This window comes from Falco cherrug, chromosome Z (assembly GCF_023634085.1).
Source record: "Falco cherrug isolate bFalChe1 chromosome Z, bFalChe1.pri, whole genome shotgun sequence".
Classification (NCBI taxonomy): domain Eukaryota; kingdom Metazoa; phylum Chordata; class Aves; order Falconiformes; family Falconidae; genus Falco; species Falco cherrug.
This window is the reverse complement of record NC_073720.1, coordinates 56,985,991-57,001,341: the sequence shown is the minus strand read 5'-3', so window position 1 is coordinate 57,001,341 and position 15,351 is coordinate 56,985,991. Positions and strand designations below refer to the sequence as shown.

Below are 15,351 nucleotides of genomic sequence, written 5' to 3'. Positions count from 1 at the left end.
AGTTCAGAAGAAGTGGCCAGAAAACAATCATTTCTGAGTGGGACTAGCTTTTGGCTGGTATGGCAGACAAGAGGATGGGATCACAGCAGCCATAACTCCAGTTAATTTAAACAATTGTGAAACCACACCGTCAAAGCAGATCTCTTAAGGCAGCTGAGAAACTTGACCAAAAGAACTGAGGTGAAGGAAACCGAAGAAGCCAAGAAGGCTATTAAGTAAAATATAACTTAAAAAATAGATTTCTTCCAAGTTTTGTAATTAGGAGTTCATTTGTATCCTCTTGAAGCAGAAATTTATTCTGCTTGAATCTTAAGCCTGCTTCATATTACAGTGAGGTTACCAAATGTGAGACACTTTCATTTCTCAAAACAAACAAAAGGGTGTGTGCAGGTACATCCTAGAGAACAACATCTTGGGACATACTTAGAAGACTCAGGGAATGGGAGCTATCTCCTGGGTTGCAAAGTGTAGGCTAGTAGTTCTGTTCAGGAAACAATTCATATCAGTGAGCACACAGGCTGGCATTTCTGATGCAAACACAAAGCAGAAAGATGTCTCACACCTCTAACTAAATTATGCAACTGTAAAAAAAGCTAAGGATTGATACTTATTGGAAAGGAGGTAGGTTTAACCTTATTAATTTGGATATGGAAGCTATTGGTGTTTAAGTCCTAGGGTGGGGCAGAGGAGCAAAAGACTGCCCAATAGTAACTCATAGTAAAGTTTACAGATAAATGCCTTTCTGGCAAAAGGGTGTTCACAGCAGGTGCAAGTATGTGTGTATCAATTAATCTAAAACAGCACTGCCCACTCCAGAACCTTCTAGCAACCACAAGGCTGCACAGCCCAAGGACATCCGACATGCTGGGTTGCATGTAACTGTGAAGAGAACAGAGGTGCTGTGCATCTGCAAATGGGACCATACATGACAACAATTGTGCAGTCTTGATAGTACTGTTGGTAAAATTCTCTAGCACTGACTGATTATTAATTTATGCTAATGCTCATTCTGTCATAAGTTTACAGGAAGTTTCTTTTGATAGCTAAAATAAGCTATTAAAATATAAGTATAGTCATACCTTCCTACCACGCAGACAATCTTGCAGAATATGACCATCAAGTGAAGCTAAGGCCCTAAACTCTTGGAAGAATGCCAGGAAATTGTGCTCATATTTAAAATGTTTGAAGATTTGGGGCCTTAACCTGCAAAGGAAACAGTGTATGTGCAGTGTGAACGATATTTACATGTAGAAACTGTCACAAAAGTAACTAACCATGAACAGACAAAGTAGTAGTTGCCATGCATAACTGGACTTTCTCCCTCAATCATTTTCCTGAAAAATAGGTAGTTTTTGTTACTTCCTGTACTAATGGCTAAACCAACTTATTGGACTTATGGGAGTACTACTTTACTTTCATTAGCAGAAGTTGATCAGTATTTTTGATGTTACTATGGATTAAACATCAGCATGTATCAAAATGAAATTATGCACATAACTCAAAGCAGCAGCCTGGAAAGATATTTTCTAGCAGAATAAAACTATTTTCTATACATGATTCTTACAGAGGCGTAGGAAGGAGAAGAAACAAGGAAAAGGATGAAATTCACAGTATCTCTGTGAATAATTAGGAATTTGAAGACAGGATAGCAATAACAGAGGAATTCAGCTAACTATGTTTAGCTTTTTGGATGGTTAATAAGAATTAAGTGTGTTCTGTAGCTAAGCAACAGGAATTGCTGGAATTTATTCAGTTTTCTTTTTCTTTTTTCTTTTTTTTTTTTTTTTTTTGTTGTTGTTGTTCTTGTGTCTCTTCTTTTCCCTGAGCATTTTTTACATAACTCTGGCTAGACAAAGTGTAGCAGTTTGTAAAACAGATTCTGTAAACGGAAAGGGATGCTAAATGCACGTGTTTCCTTTTTGCTTTATTATTGGTTTTGTTGATTCTGTGGATAATATTAATATTAAAGCTGTAAAGTATGTATTTACATATGTATACTGACCTATGGGAATTTTGCAACCAGCTCTAAAACCCAACGAAAACTGATGTTTATCGCTGTAACTCAAGCTATTAATGTGTGTAAGTCACATCATTTGTACACCTAACACCTAGTAAGTATCAGAATTCTTATCAAATTGGTCTTATCTCCTGCGTGCTGCAGGTAACTGTTTCAGTCCACAATTTCTGCCTAAGGCTTACCCCTTCTGGTTGAACAAGGCAGTGGCTTTCTACTGTTTCTTTCCTTAAAATTAACAAATCCAGAACAGTAATAAAAATCCCTCCATTAGAGTCTGAACAATCCATGGTAAAATGTTTTGTTATTAATTACCTTAATTTAAACAGTGACTCTCACTTTGACACTCTTGAATTTAAACCTCGGTCCATTGATCTTGCAGTGTTCTCGTCTATCACAATAACATATTTTCCCTTTAGCTGACCTAGCAAACAAGTGCTTCAATAGGGAACAGAGTGTAATACAACCTGCTTGTAAACTTTGAAGCTGTTTTCTTCTCTGAGCAATTCCTGGTACATTTTTTTAACCCAAGGTGGAAAAATTATTCTATGCTATGAACGACTGAGATTTTGGGGTACTTTCCTAAATGGTGCTTGAGAGCTGAGCTAGTGTTTCCCGCCCCTCCCCGTGTAGCCTCCGCTGCTCCTCAGACACCTGCTGTGCATGGCAGCTAATCCCACAGCCCTCCTGGTGGGCTGAAGGCACAGCTCCAGGAAAGCCCAGCAGCCTGGCTGAAGACTGGCAAGTATGCTAGCTGCACACTCTCCACCAAGCACTGAGGCAACCAGCTTTGCTCACCATGGAAGAGCAACCATGAGGCGAGCAACAGGCCCGAGAGGTCTCCAGCTGACTGACTGTGGCTCAGACGTTGGCTCCTGGCCAGCACAGCTCCTCAACCTTGACTTGACAGCTACTGCAACCACCTGCCTTCACTTTGCCCACACACTTGACTCGCTTCCTTCAAGCTTCCCTTTCTTGATGAGCAAACTGCGTTTTCATGACAATACCGGCCTCTCTCACTCTTGTGGGCTTCTAACAAGTGAATGTCTGAAGGTCTGGTGTTAGATGTTGGTCAGCAGTGACCCCACAGTCCTCCTGTACAGCGATGAAGGATGACCACACACCAGTGCCTGTGAGGGGCAGCAGGCAGGTAAATCGCTTCCTTTCCAACACGGTGTCTGGCTGTGGTGTTGTGCTGTTTACAGCACACTGTCACTCAGCTGCCACCACTGTCCTTTGCCACTCTGGGAACATTTGGACGTACAACTTACATGACTTTCCTTCTCGTGCGGTGCTTCCCCCCCCCCCCCGTTAAGTACGCGAAGCACGTTAAGCAAACGGCTGGCGTTAATCACTTCGAAAACAGCGGGCGTCGGGCTCTGGAATGGAAGACAACCAGTCCCCGGCCAGGGGACAGTCCTCACGGAAACAAATGTCTTCCCAGCAGCAGCGCGCCAAGCCTTCCTAAATACGCCCCGGTGCCGCTTGTAACTGTGTAGCCAGGCTAAGTAATGTCGCCGTGTTCGTCGCCGGGCTGTGATTTTACACCGAAAACGCCAGCGCAAACAAAAAGCCCACGCTCCGCCGAACGGCAATGGGCGGCCCGCGCCGGACTCGCGGCCGCGGCGCTCCGGTCATGGCGCCCCTCCGGGCCGAGCCGCGCCCTGCGCCTTCCCCGGGGACGGGAGCGGCCCCCGCGCCCACTCCGTGCGGCAGGCAGGCAGGGGGGCGCTGCGGGCAGCGCGGCCGGGCCCCAACGCCGCCAGCGGCCCATCCTACCTCGGCCGCCCCCCTGTGCGCGGCCCGTCGGCGCGGCCCTCGCCCCCAGCCGTGGCTCCTCCCTCTCTTGCCGGTCGGTCCCAGGGCGCAGGGCTGACATCACGCCCGGGGTTTCCATCCGACCGAGGGAGGGAGAGGCTGCGCGGAGTGGCAGCGTGATGGCGGCGGTCGGGAGGACTTAAGAAGCGGTGGCAGAGCAGAGCAGCGTAGCGCCCACTCTGGTTTTCCGTGCGCCTCTCCCTGCCCGGTTCGGGGCCTCATTGTTCGAGCCAGCGGGCGAGCCCGTCGTGCGGGGCTGAGGAGCCGGCGGCCAGCGGCAGGAGTGGCGTCCCAGGCCCCGCCGCAGCCGCAGGAGCTGCCCCCGACCCTGGGCTGCGGCACGAACCTCCTCGCGGGGCGTAGCGCCGTCTCGGGCCGGGGCGATCCTGCGAAGGCCGGGTGCACGGAGGTAGGCAGAGGCCCGCCATGGCTCCTCGCTCTTTCGCCGGCCGGGAGTTGTGCGGCTTCCGAAGATGGAAGGGGGAGGCGGGTGGTGCTGAGGAGATGGGGCCCGGGAGCCGCTGTCGGCCGGCGGGGGCTGGATGCCCGGCGCGGGGCTGGGTTCTTGGGCTCGCTCGCTGTTTTCCGCGGAGGGAGGGAGCCGCGAGGGCCGCGGCGGGCGGCCGGAGCCGAGCCGCTCTCGCTAGCTCCTGCGGGGGGAGCCAGTGTCGAGCCGCCCGGGAGGCAGGAGAGCGGCCGTGGCTTTCCTCTGGCCATGGGGGGCGCCGGGGGAAGCGAGCATGGAGGACAGCGGCGGCCGCCGAGACGCTGCCAGGGAGCTTTGGTCGTGAGCGGCGGCTGTACAGGCCGCGCCGCGAGGGAGGGCCGTCCCCGGCGGCGGAGGGCAGCCCCGGCCCGGGTGCCGCGGGAGCGCCTTGGGGCAGGCACAGGGACAGCGGCCGCGGGAGCGCGGTGCGGGCGGCCAGCGCTGGGAGGTTCGCCGTACAGCAGGAGCCGGGCGGCAGGGAGAAAGTTTCGCCGCCCCTCGGGGTACTTCCCGGGGCCCAGGGGGTGCCGGGCCTGGCGGCGAGGGGCTGCCCGGCGGCGCGGGAGGGCCGCCCAGCGGCGGGGAGCACGGTGCCGGGCGGCGCGGAGCGCGGCCTTGCGGTCAGGCCGTGAGGAGCCGGCCGGCTCACCGCCCTGGCCGCTGCGTCCCCGGCCTCGATTCGCCGCCCCTCGGGGCTGCAGGGCGCCTTCCTATCGCTTTCCCCTCCCGCATCGCCTTTGTTTGCCGGCTGGAGCGGCCCGGGTGTCTGAGATGGTGCCTGAGCGCAGGGCGTTTGAAACCCAGCCCGGAGCGAGGCTGCCCCCGCACCGCCACCCGGTGGGCTCTGCATTGGGATGTTTAATTAGAGGAGACGCCTCGGGGCGGGCGGGCCGCGGGCGAGCCCCTGGCCGCTTTCACACCGCTAAATCTGTGAGACGCGTTGCTCTTTATCCGATTATCAGTGAGTTTAGATTATCAGTGAGTTTATGTTTGCAGGCCATTTACCGTGAGTCTAAACTTTCTCTAGCGGCCTCGGATACTGCAGTGATCCGATTTGAGATGCTCTTGTATGTGAAATAACGATCATTCCATCTGTGGGATCTTGCTTGTCTGATTTAGTGGAGACACCTATTTTAAACGGGACAGTCTTTATCTTCCTGCCTCTACTCACAACTGGATGTAAGCATTATGTGTGTATCTGGAAATGCTTCCACAATGTTTTGTGCATGAAATACATTTTACTAAGCAGATCTTAGCAGAACATTAATATCTATGGGTTTTACCTATATGTTCACATAGGCAGTTTTTCTTTTAAGATTTAGATCTACTTTGTCCTGAAGTCAGTGCTATGGCGAAAGTTAAGCTGCAAGGTACGGTGTAGTCATGGAGTAAACTGTTTTTCTCACCTTACAATGCTAAAGAGGTTGCAATTCCCATAACATTTCCTATTCTGTAGCTAGTGGTTCAGTAGAAATTGCCATCTTTATAACACCATCAATGAGAAGTTGCATAAAGAAACATAATGGCCTTTTTGCTGGGACCTAATTGCAGTCGAACAGAAAGCTAGTCAGGTCTTTCCTCTCTTGCATTTTGTGTATTTCATTTAGTTCTTCCAAGTTTTTTAAAAATATAAGTAATAAAAAGACTGCTTCTCTGGAGAAGATTCCATCTTCCGTGTCCCCCCATCCTGTGTCGTTGTCGTCGTCCCCCCCCCCCCCCCCATTTCTGCAGACATCGGGAAAGAGTTTAATTGTTTGTTTTTTTTTTCCCCAGGGAAAAAATTATGATAAAATGATGAACCGTGAACAGGTAACATACAAAAAGCTATTTTAGAGTTAAAAACACGACATCAAACATGGTTCACTGTTAGCGAAAGACTGGGTTATTTTTGGTATCATTTTTACTTGGGAAATACTTTCAAATTGTGTCAGTGTTTTCCTTTACTATTTTAGGTATTTTAGGAGAAACCTTGCATACCTGCCGAGAACACTAGAGCAAACAAATCACCTGGAAAACGTACAGAATACCAAGAAGTGGATTCTCGATATCCACCTCGTGACTTGAGTGGACTTCCGTTTAGCTTTTAAACTTCTTAATAATTACAATGAATGGGCACAGTGATGAAGAAAGCATAAGAAACAGTAGCGGGGAGTCAAGGTAAGCGCTTGCTCATTTCAGTTATTCTTGGCTATGTATATTTTGTTTACTATAGCTGCTTTATATTTGAACTTGGTGCCAAAGCTTCCTGGCTAGCAAGCAGACCATAGGAGGACTGGACATGCTTTCTTACAGGTGCTTAATCTGCTTGTTACATTCATATTGCTTCAGCTAAGAATTGTAATGATCTTGTATGTGCCTTACATAGTAAAGCTTAAATAGTATTAAAACCATATCAGCATCCAACAGAATAGTAGTACTCTTTTGAGGGAAAAAGAAATATTTGAAATGTCAAAAGCTGAAACATTGGACTAGAATGTTAAAATAAAGCTGCTGCCTATAAAGTGCAAGGTGCACATGCATAAAATGTGTTGTATAAAACCCTAACTAAGCTGTCTATAAAGGTGGAGCAGTGGGCTGTTCATATTAATTTTTAATACGGAGTACTTGATTTTTTGCTTTAGAGCTGTCAGAGCAGTATAGCTGAAAGGGTTAACTTTGATTTTGTGTTTTGAAGTGAAAATACAGTTTTCCAGCTGTTTTTTTGATTAAAAAAATTGGTCCTCTAATGTTGAATGCTAGACTCTTCCTGTATTTGGAAAAGCTTGATTAGAACTTGCCTGCATCCATAGGGTGGCTTGGAGGGGTGGAATTAGATTCTCATTCTACTAGAGCAGTGTTAAGTTCAAAAAGTCCCCTCTGTGCTAGAAAGTTTAGACTTCTAGTACTGGAAGTGTGGTGAATGCTGAAGGTTTAAGAAATCAAAGTAGACTTGCAAATAAGAAGTGGTTGTAGACTTGCAAATAAAAAGTGGTTTTAGACTTCTAAGAGGTCGTCATGTCTGTGCTGTTAGTCTACCTGTCTGTCTTTTTGCCCCTGTTTGTGATCACCACCTGTTGAACCAGTTAGCTGATTTGGTCAGAGGGTCATGAAGGAAACTGTTTTGTGGACTTCATGGAAACTTCCAGCTGGGTAGAGAGGGATCTAAATTATTGCCTCAAGTGAAGAAGTGCAAGAAGAACGCACTTGCCAGCTGGTCGGTCAGCATGTGCTGGCCATCAGGCTTGCTCATAGCACAGTGGGATCAAGTGGGAAAAGGGGAAGAGAGAAGTGTTTAGGTGACTTGTGAAAATCGCAAGATCTGTGAACAGTAAAGCTAAAGAAAGTTTAATAACTTGTGTATTTTTATGTCTAATAACTTGTGTATTTTTATGTCAAGCTTCCTGTGACATATGACAAAGGAATGTCACAGAAAGACAGTCAACTTTCAATCTTGCAAATAATTTGTAAATTGATTCATAATCAGTTTTGAAGATTTCTGCTTCCAATAAAGTTGATACTCTTCCAACTATCAAACATATTTGGAGTTTCTTCTAGTAATGGGCAAAATACTTCTGGTTATATAAAAAAAACCCCAAACACAAGGCTTGGGTGAGAAGAGAAATGTAAGCAAATAAAATGGCGTGAGCAGAGCTAGTCTTCTGAATTGTTAAGACCTCCAACAAATATGAACTTACTAGGTACAAGTCTGACTTTATGTGTGAATTTCGGACTACTTGAAACAAGCCACTTTGCTAAAGATAAGTGGGAAAACTACTTTGTATCAAGCTGTGACTGTCCATAAATATCAGTGTATCAAAGCTATTAAAAAGCTGTAGCAATGTGCCAGACTAAACCAGGTGAACCTCATAAAGCTCTCAGCAACTTCATTAAAAGTAAATACAAGAGGGTGAAGAGTACTCAAACTTGGTGCTCACCTGTGAAGTGAGACTTTGTTCTTCATCTCAAATGTCCTGCTGAGCACATCTTAAAGCTTTAGAAAGTTCTAAAATGCTAAAAACTTTTTTCCTAGGCTTGTATCAGTCGTTAACCCCATAGCCTAATTCACAGACAGGTGTTAAAAAGCTTGTTTTCATGTTTGCCTTCTATTATCAGGAAACTTCTTGTAAATGAAAGGTGAAAGCTTTCCATTTTAAATGATGGAACCCTTTTGTGTCTAGCCTAGTTTCAGTATTAAAATAATTATTGCAAAAGGAATGTGACACTTACAGAGTATCTTTATATGACTTGCCCCTGTTTAGTTTTGTTTTTTTTTGCAAGTTTCCAGAACACTGCATGGATTTTACTCGGAGGGGAGTTGCCTTAGCAAGCTGCCACTGCAGGCAGCTTGCTAACTAACTTGGGAAGTGTTGCTTTATTTAGCCTTCAAATCTAGAAATGTGAATTCTACAGAATAGAAGTAGAGATCAGTAACAAAATATGTTTACAGAGCTTCTAGTAGTTCCATCCCTTTCAGAATGCTAGGGAGGAAAGTGGAACAAGTGAAGAAAGCAATTGAGAATTGCTGCTGGGAATTAGTTGCAAAGAGGGTCAAGCTCTCAAGAATATGTAGAAAAGAAGAGGTAAAGGTCAATACAGTAATAATCTAACCAGTGGCATTCGTGATAATGATAAGAAATCTTTGAAAAGTGGTTTTACTTTACAAATTTGACACTTTACAAGTGCAGTAAAGCTGTTCACCTCCTTTTATTGTCTGGTGTAAACTTCCGTGGCTGTCATTCTGGTGCAGTAGTCTTAATAACAATTCAGTATAGCCTGATGTAGGGAAGCTGCTGTCATTACTTCAGAAGGTTAAGAGAAGCAGTGGATCAGGGCTGGATTTACAAAAATACATGGTGTCGTGGATATTGTGTTGTGTTGTTTAATGGGAACACAGTGACTGGCAGAAATTGTGGAAAGCCTGTAGTATCCTCAGCAAGTAGGAGAGCTGGAGAAGGGACTGATTGTAAATGTTTGATTTTATGCATTGGGTCAGCACTGTGGTAAGGAATTATGGCCGTCCTTTACTCCCTGTGACTGGCTGTGGAGGTCAGTTATTTCTTAAGTGTGTGAACGAAATGGCTAATTTGCCATGCTCTTGCACTCCTTTCCAGTGTTGCATCTATTCATCTGTCTGGTAGATGAGCAGAAAACTTTCTCTTGCTGCAGGTGTTGAGCCTGAAGTTCTGTTTTGCTGCAGGTGGAAAAGTGCATCTCTTGTATTTTCATGGTTGAATAACTGGCTGCACTGTTTGGACTTTTCCTGCCTATTTCGGCATCCTCTGAAGCTATAAATCAGTATTAGAGCCAAACATAATGGAAACTGGAGACTAACATAAACACTGTTACCTAACCTTGTTGGTTGATGTTCTGATTTCTGTGTAGTAATTACAGTGGCGTCTACTCTCCAGTTTGTTTACTTGAAATTACTACTCTGGGATATTTTTTAGTAACTCAAGGTAAAATACCACAGATACTGTTCATCTGGACAGCAAGTGAGTGTAGACACAAACTTTATGATACTCTTGAGGTGCTGACTTAAGTAAAGCATCTTCATGCAGTGTTCTTGAAAGCGTTCTGTTGAAAACTTGAATATGAGTAAATACATTCTAGTTAGTAACAATAAAGCTTAATCAGCGAGCAAGGGCAGTTATACCTGAACTGCAAGACAAACTCCAGGTAGGACAGTGTCTGCACAAGTGAAATATTGGTGATGACTGAATAACACTATTGAATCTGATTTAGCATCTCTGCTTTTCCTATGTTTCGTGCAGAACAAGGTATAGAGCACCTGAGCAAACCTTCCTTCTCTGTAGGTAAAAAGGGATACGCTCAGTGCAGCTTATCTGGAAATAGCTGGCAGGAATGTATAGTACTCCCAGTTTTATAGAAAGCAGCTGCTTACACTTTTACCATTCTTCACACACTTGAAAGCTGATGTTAATAGTTTAATTCACTTTGTGAATTGAATAGTCTGTGGACCACAAAAGACAGTCAAGTAAAAACTAAAGACTTTGTCAGGAGGCTTCTCATACTTCCGTAGGAGGTAAAAAAGATGAATGAATTCACTCTTGATCCATTGTTAACCTAGACTTTATACGGGAGTCTAAAAGCTCGGTTCATTCTTTTACAATGTGACTTATGTAGCTTTCTATCTTAGGGTTTGTCTTTCCAGGGTCTTGTGTAAATCAGCAGACTTTGTTCCTCATTGCGTGGTCCTGTCAGAGGCACCTTGTTTTAAGGGGTAAGCTGGTGAAGGTAAATTTAAGATTATTAAAAAGAACTAATGACTCTGTGACAAGATATGTGCTTTTAATCTGTTTCAGAGACTTGTCTCTAAGCCTTTCATCTCCCCCAAAGCATTATCCAGTTTCATTGCATAGGTATTTGAGAGGGTTGAAAAACATCAGGTAAAAACAAACATGAAAAATTATTTCCTTTAGTACTTTCATTAAGCTATGTTGCTTTTCTTGCAAAGTTGTTTATTAATAAATACTACATTCAGGCATAAATTCGTCTTGCTTATATAGGGAGTATCCAGAGACAGTGTTTATAAAACAGGACAGACAAAATTACCTCAGTGTGTCAAACTTCCATACCAAATTATATCTGATATGTGCTGCTGCACAAATGTAGCTACTTGGCTGAAGGGCTAGGTGTGAGAGATGTTTCTTGACTACATCTCCTGGAAGGCACTCTTTCTAGACTTTACACCCGAGTTTGTCAGCATACATGGAACTATACTTTTTCATGTAGAAATCCCACCCTGAAAACATGCTACTCATTTGTAGTATATACTTTTGTATGCCTGCTACTGCAAGTTATTACTGACAGCTAACTTTGTCATCATTGCTGTGGTTTGTTCTCATGGTAGAAAAATAAGTCTAACTCCAGCAGTACCAAAGAGATAATCATTATTGCTTTATCCATCATGTTTGTTTCTATTTCCATATCTTATGATGCTCCACTGTTTTGTACTCCACTGCTGTCTTTGTTTAGATTTGTGTTGGTTTTGTTTTGTGAGGGCGTTTATTTTTCTGAACAAATTACGGTGAATGTAATGTAAGGTTTCTTAATCAGGAACACCTCTAAACACATAATACTGTTTCCATTTTACTGTTTTGTTGTTGTCAGTTTTAATAAGTACTATATATTTGCTTGGAGCTGGAGAGGGGAAGAAGTCTTATGTAACACACTCTTAGAAGAGGGACTTACAAAAGCATAAATTCTATTCTGAGTGGTGGAGTCAAGTGCCTAAAAAAGCACAAATGGCCTTCAACAGTTAATGTTAGCAAATACTGTATTTCTGTGTACAATACTTGTATTCTGTAGCTTAACTTGCTTTGCCCTGTTGTTTCTATCTGTGCTCCTATTTTAGTCTTCATACTGTTTATACTTTCTGTTGGCATTTGGTTTCTTGGAAGACCTTCATCAGTGAAGAATGTGGGGGTGGGGGGGAAAGCAAGTCAAGGACAACTTAGAGTTGGTTAGAAGAGGTCAGCAGTACCAGACAGCAAAGGGAGGACATAGTGTGACAGGGTGAATTAGGATAAATTTGTCAAACACAGGTGAATTGAGAATGACTTGTATGCGGACTGTTTCTGTGATTATATTTAAGGAATGAATGACTTTCTAGCAGAAGAGTTGAATGAAGAAGATAGACTCCTGCTCAGGATTGTCCTGCAGAAAGACTGTCTTGACTGTCTATGGAAAGGGTGAGGGAAAGACAGAAAGGTCGTAATTTGTGCTAGCTGCCTGAAAATGGTGGAGATTTCTCTTTACAATTTTATTCAGGCTTTTTTGGAAGGAGTGTGGTGGGTTGACCTTGGCTGATTTCCAGGTGCCTACCAACCCACTCTTATCACTCCCCTCCTCTGCAGAACAGTGGGGGGAGAGAAAATAAGATGGAAAAAAAACCTCCTTGTGGGTCAAGATAAAGGCAGTTTAATGCAGCAATAGTAAATGTCACACATGCGGAAGCAAAGGAAAACAAAAGATGTTATTCTCTACTTCCCAGCAGCAGGACATGTTCGGCCACTTTCCAGGAAGCAGGGTTTCAGCACGCATAGCCATTGCTCTGGAAGACAAATGTCATAAATAATGAATAGCACACACACTCCTCCTTTCTCTTAGCTTTTATATCTGAGCAGACATCACACTGTGTGGAATATCCCATTGGTCACTTTGGGTCAGCTGTCCTGCCTGTGTCCGCTCCCAGGACCTTGCCCACCCGCAGCCTGCTGGTAGCGGGGGAGGGAGGGAAGGCTGGAGAGGCAGCCTTGGTGCTGTGCAAGCGCCGCTCAGCAGCAGCCAAAACGCTGGTGTGTTACCACCACCTTTCCAGCTGCCAACACAAGGCACAGCGCTGTGAGGGCTGCTGTGCGGCTCAGCCAGACTCAGTACAGCGAAGAAGATAGAGATACATAGGCAAAAATCTAGTTAAGTTGTACCCGAACCTGTACTCTTACTGTACCTCAGGTGTCCACAGCATGGTGGTTATAGTGTCCACTTTTGCCTTTTGCTGAACTGTAAAAGCATCTGTCATGGTTTAACTCCAGACAGGAACTAAGCGCTGCACACCTGCTTGCTTACTCCCCTCTGGTGGGGTGGGGGAGAGAAGTAGAAGGATAAAAGTGAGAAAACTCACTCAGTGAGTTTCACTGAGTTGAGAAAAAGGCAGTGTAATAGGTAAAGCAGAAGCTGTGCACACAAGCAAAGCAAAACAAGGAATTTATTCTCTGCTTCCCATCACCAGGCAGGTGTTCAGCCATCTCCGGGAAAGCAAGGCCCCATCACCATTAACAGTTACTTGGGAAGACAAATGCTGTAACTCCAGATGTCCCCCCCTTCCTTCTTCCCACAGCTTTATACGCTGAGCATGACGTCATATGGTGTGGAATATCCCTTTGGTCAGGTAGGGTCAGCTGTCCTGGCCGTGTCCCCTCCCAGCTTCTTGTGCATCCCCAGCCTGCTCACTGGCAATGTGGAGTGAGCAGCAGATGAGGCCTTGGCTCTGTGTAAGCACTGCTCAGCAAAAACTAAAACATCCCTGTACTACCAACACTGTTTGCGGCACAAATCCAAAACATTGCCCCATACAAGCTACTGTGAAGAAAATTAACTCCACCACAGCCAAAACCAGCACAGCATCTTAAGGAAAGGCAATGACCCTGGTCTGTACAGGAAGAGAAATTGGCAATAAATAATGCACTTTGCCTCCCCTTTTCTGTTAAGGGGAACTCTGAAAAGCAGCAGACCAGAATTGCTGTTCCTGAGATAATATTTATGTAACGGCATTAGACAGCAGTTGACAGGTAAGTAATTGAGACAGTATTCCAGTCCTTGGTTGATGAAATATTTGATGTTCCTTGCATCCTACACCTAGAGATATGATGCCAGAATCTCAGTAATTAGTAGTGCCAGTTCAGGTGATTAATTTTGTGGAGGTCAGTGGTACTACTTTGGACTAGTGGGCATTACTCATTGCAAGAAAAGTTAGTCAAATTATGGACCCTAGCTAGACTACATCAGACAATACTTAAAGCTCTTTAGCTAGGGAAGGAATTGCTTATAGACTATGCTTCAGAAAATATAGAGAACATCAAAGAACCCCATAGACAAAGGTGGAAAAGAAAGTGACCAAGGGTGTTAAGACTACCTCACAGCTATTATCTCCCTGAATTTATATTTTAACATCTTTATTACAGAACTTAGGTTCTGTTTCTTTAATGCAAGTAAACTGTCTTGTTATCAGACAGGGTTTGTATTTAATGGAGCAACTATTTTAAAATTCAGATTTTAGTACAGTGTGAAATTCTCTCATTTATCATTTGGTTTGCAATGCTAGCTTCCATTGATTATTTAGAGAAAATACAAGTTTTCTTCTTAGCTTGTATCTCCTTTCCTTTTCCACTTCAAGGAAGATTAAGCTGTTTCTGGAATTCTGCTGATACGCTTTCTTAACATAAGAGATTATTTCTCTTCAAGCTCTGAAAAACTTGTAGACCTCTGTCAAGCTGGTTATGACTGTTTTGCTTTGTTACAGGTGGCTGTTAGGGTATCCATTTCAGTGGATCAAGAAAATGTCATCTGAGCTCCTGAAAGTTCATATGAAACTTCTGTATTCTGTACATCTCTGCCTATGAACTTCAAAAACTCAAACAATTACATTTTAAAACTTCTGGCAAACAAGCTTTCTAAATTTTCAGTGATGCTGGTAGGCACTACAGTGTAATAGGAGTTCTGCATGCCATTGCCCTTTTTCTTAGTCCTGTCAGCAATGGTATGCTCCATGGGAAAGGGGAGAAGGTACTACACCACATAGCAGTTTAAGCATCTGGAAAAATTACTTGGAGTATGTCACGATGCAGTGTGTACTAAAATTAAAAACTACTAAAACCCCCTTTTTCATTTGAGATCTGTTTAATTTTTTTCCTAAATTTGGTATTGATTTGTACTGTTTTATACTTGAAGACAACAGTCCTTTAGAAATATTGCCTGTTCACTTGTGCTTGTTTCTTCCACTTCTTCACTGGCCCTTTAGAATGTTCATGAAAACAGGGGATTTTAAAAACGCTGAGTCTGTGCCTTTTATGGATAATAATGACACCACAGGGGGAATCAGAGAGGGTAGCAATAAAAACATCAGAAGAGTTAACATCCACTGCTGGTGAGGGTTCTACAAGAGTATTGGTGAGGACTGAAGAATGTTTTCGAAGTGTGGTAGCTCATTCTGCTGCTTGTACTATTGTTAGAGTTGATCAATTACCAATATTAGAGTGAGTGGAGGTTATCTTTATTCGGCAGCGCTGGATGCATGGGGGATCGCTCCACCAAAGTCATGCACACCAAGGGGATTTTTCAGTCCCCTCCTCATACAAGCAACTCATACTATTCATTAACTTTCCAGGAAATCGTTTACATATTCATTACAATTCCAGGAACTCATTTACATATCTCACTAAACTAGTGACCATGATTTAAGCACTTGTCTTTGCCATATTGTATAAACAACAGGAACTTAGGACCAGATAGCCTTTTTAAAGATGACAAATCT

The 15,351-nt window shown here is 44.1% G+C and overlaps 1 protein-coding gene and 1 long non-coding RNA gene across 8 annotated transcripts in view; one reads left to right on the top strand and one right to left on the bottom strand.

Annotated features, from left to right (window-relative positions):
* Positions 1–3,866, bottom strand: part of LOC129734777 (uncharacterized) — a 49,017-nt gene extending 45,151 nt beyond the window's left edge. The window contains exon 1 of the long non-coding RNA XR_008730380.1: positions 3,794–3,866. This is a non-coding gene — a long non-coding RNA (uncharacterized LOC129734777). The remainder of the gene's footprint in view (positions 1–3,793) is intronic.
* Positions 3,867–3,919: 53 nt separating this feature from the next.
* CHD1 (chromodomain helicase DNA binding protein 1) overlaps positions 3,920–15,351 on the top strand; it is a 61,001-nt gene continuing 49,569 nt past the window's right edge. Inside the window, exons 1-5 of one of the 7 annotated variants that reach the window (XM_055699866.1) lie at positions 3,922–4,241; positions 5,347–5,498; positions 6,093–6,128; positions 6,272–6,476; positions 10,456–10,539. In XM_055699866.1, coding sequence (XP_055555841.1) covers positions 6,424–6,476; positions 10,456–10,539 — 137 coding nt within the window. In that variant the 5' untranslated portion in view covers positions 3,922–4,241; positions 5,347–5,498; positions 6,093–6,128; positions 6,272–6,423. Of the gene's footprint in view, positions 4,242–5,346; positions 5,499–6,092; positions 6,129–6,271; positions 6,477–10,455; positions 10,540–15,351 lie in introns of all 7 variants that reach the window. The other 6 variants (XM_055699865.1, XM_055699870.1, XM_055699867.1 and 3 more) reach the window with 6 other exon arrangements.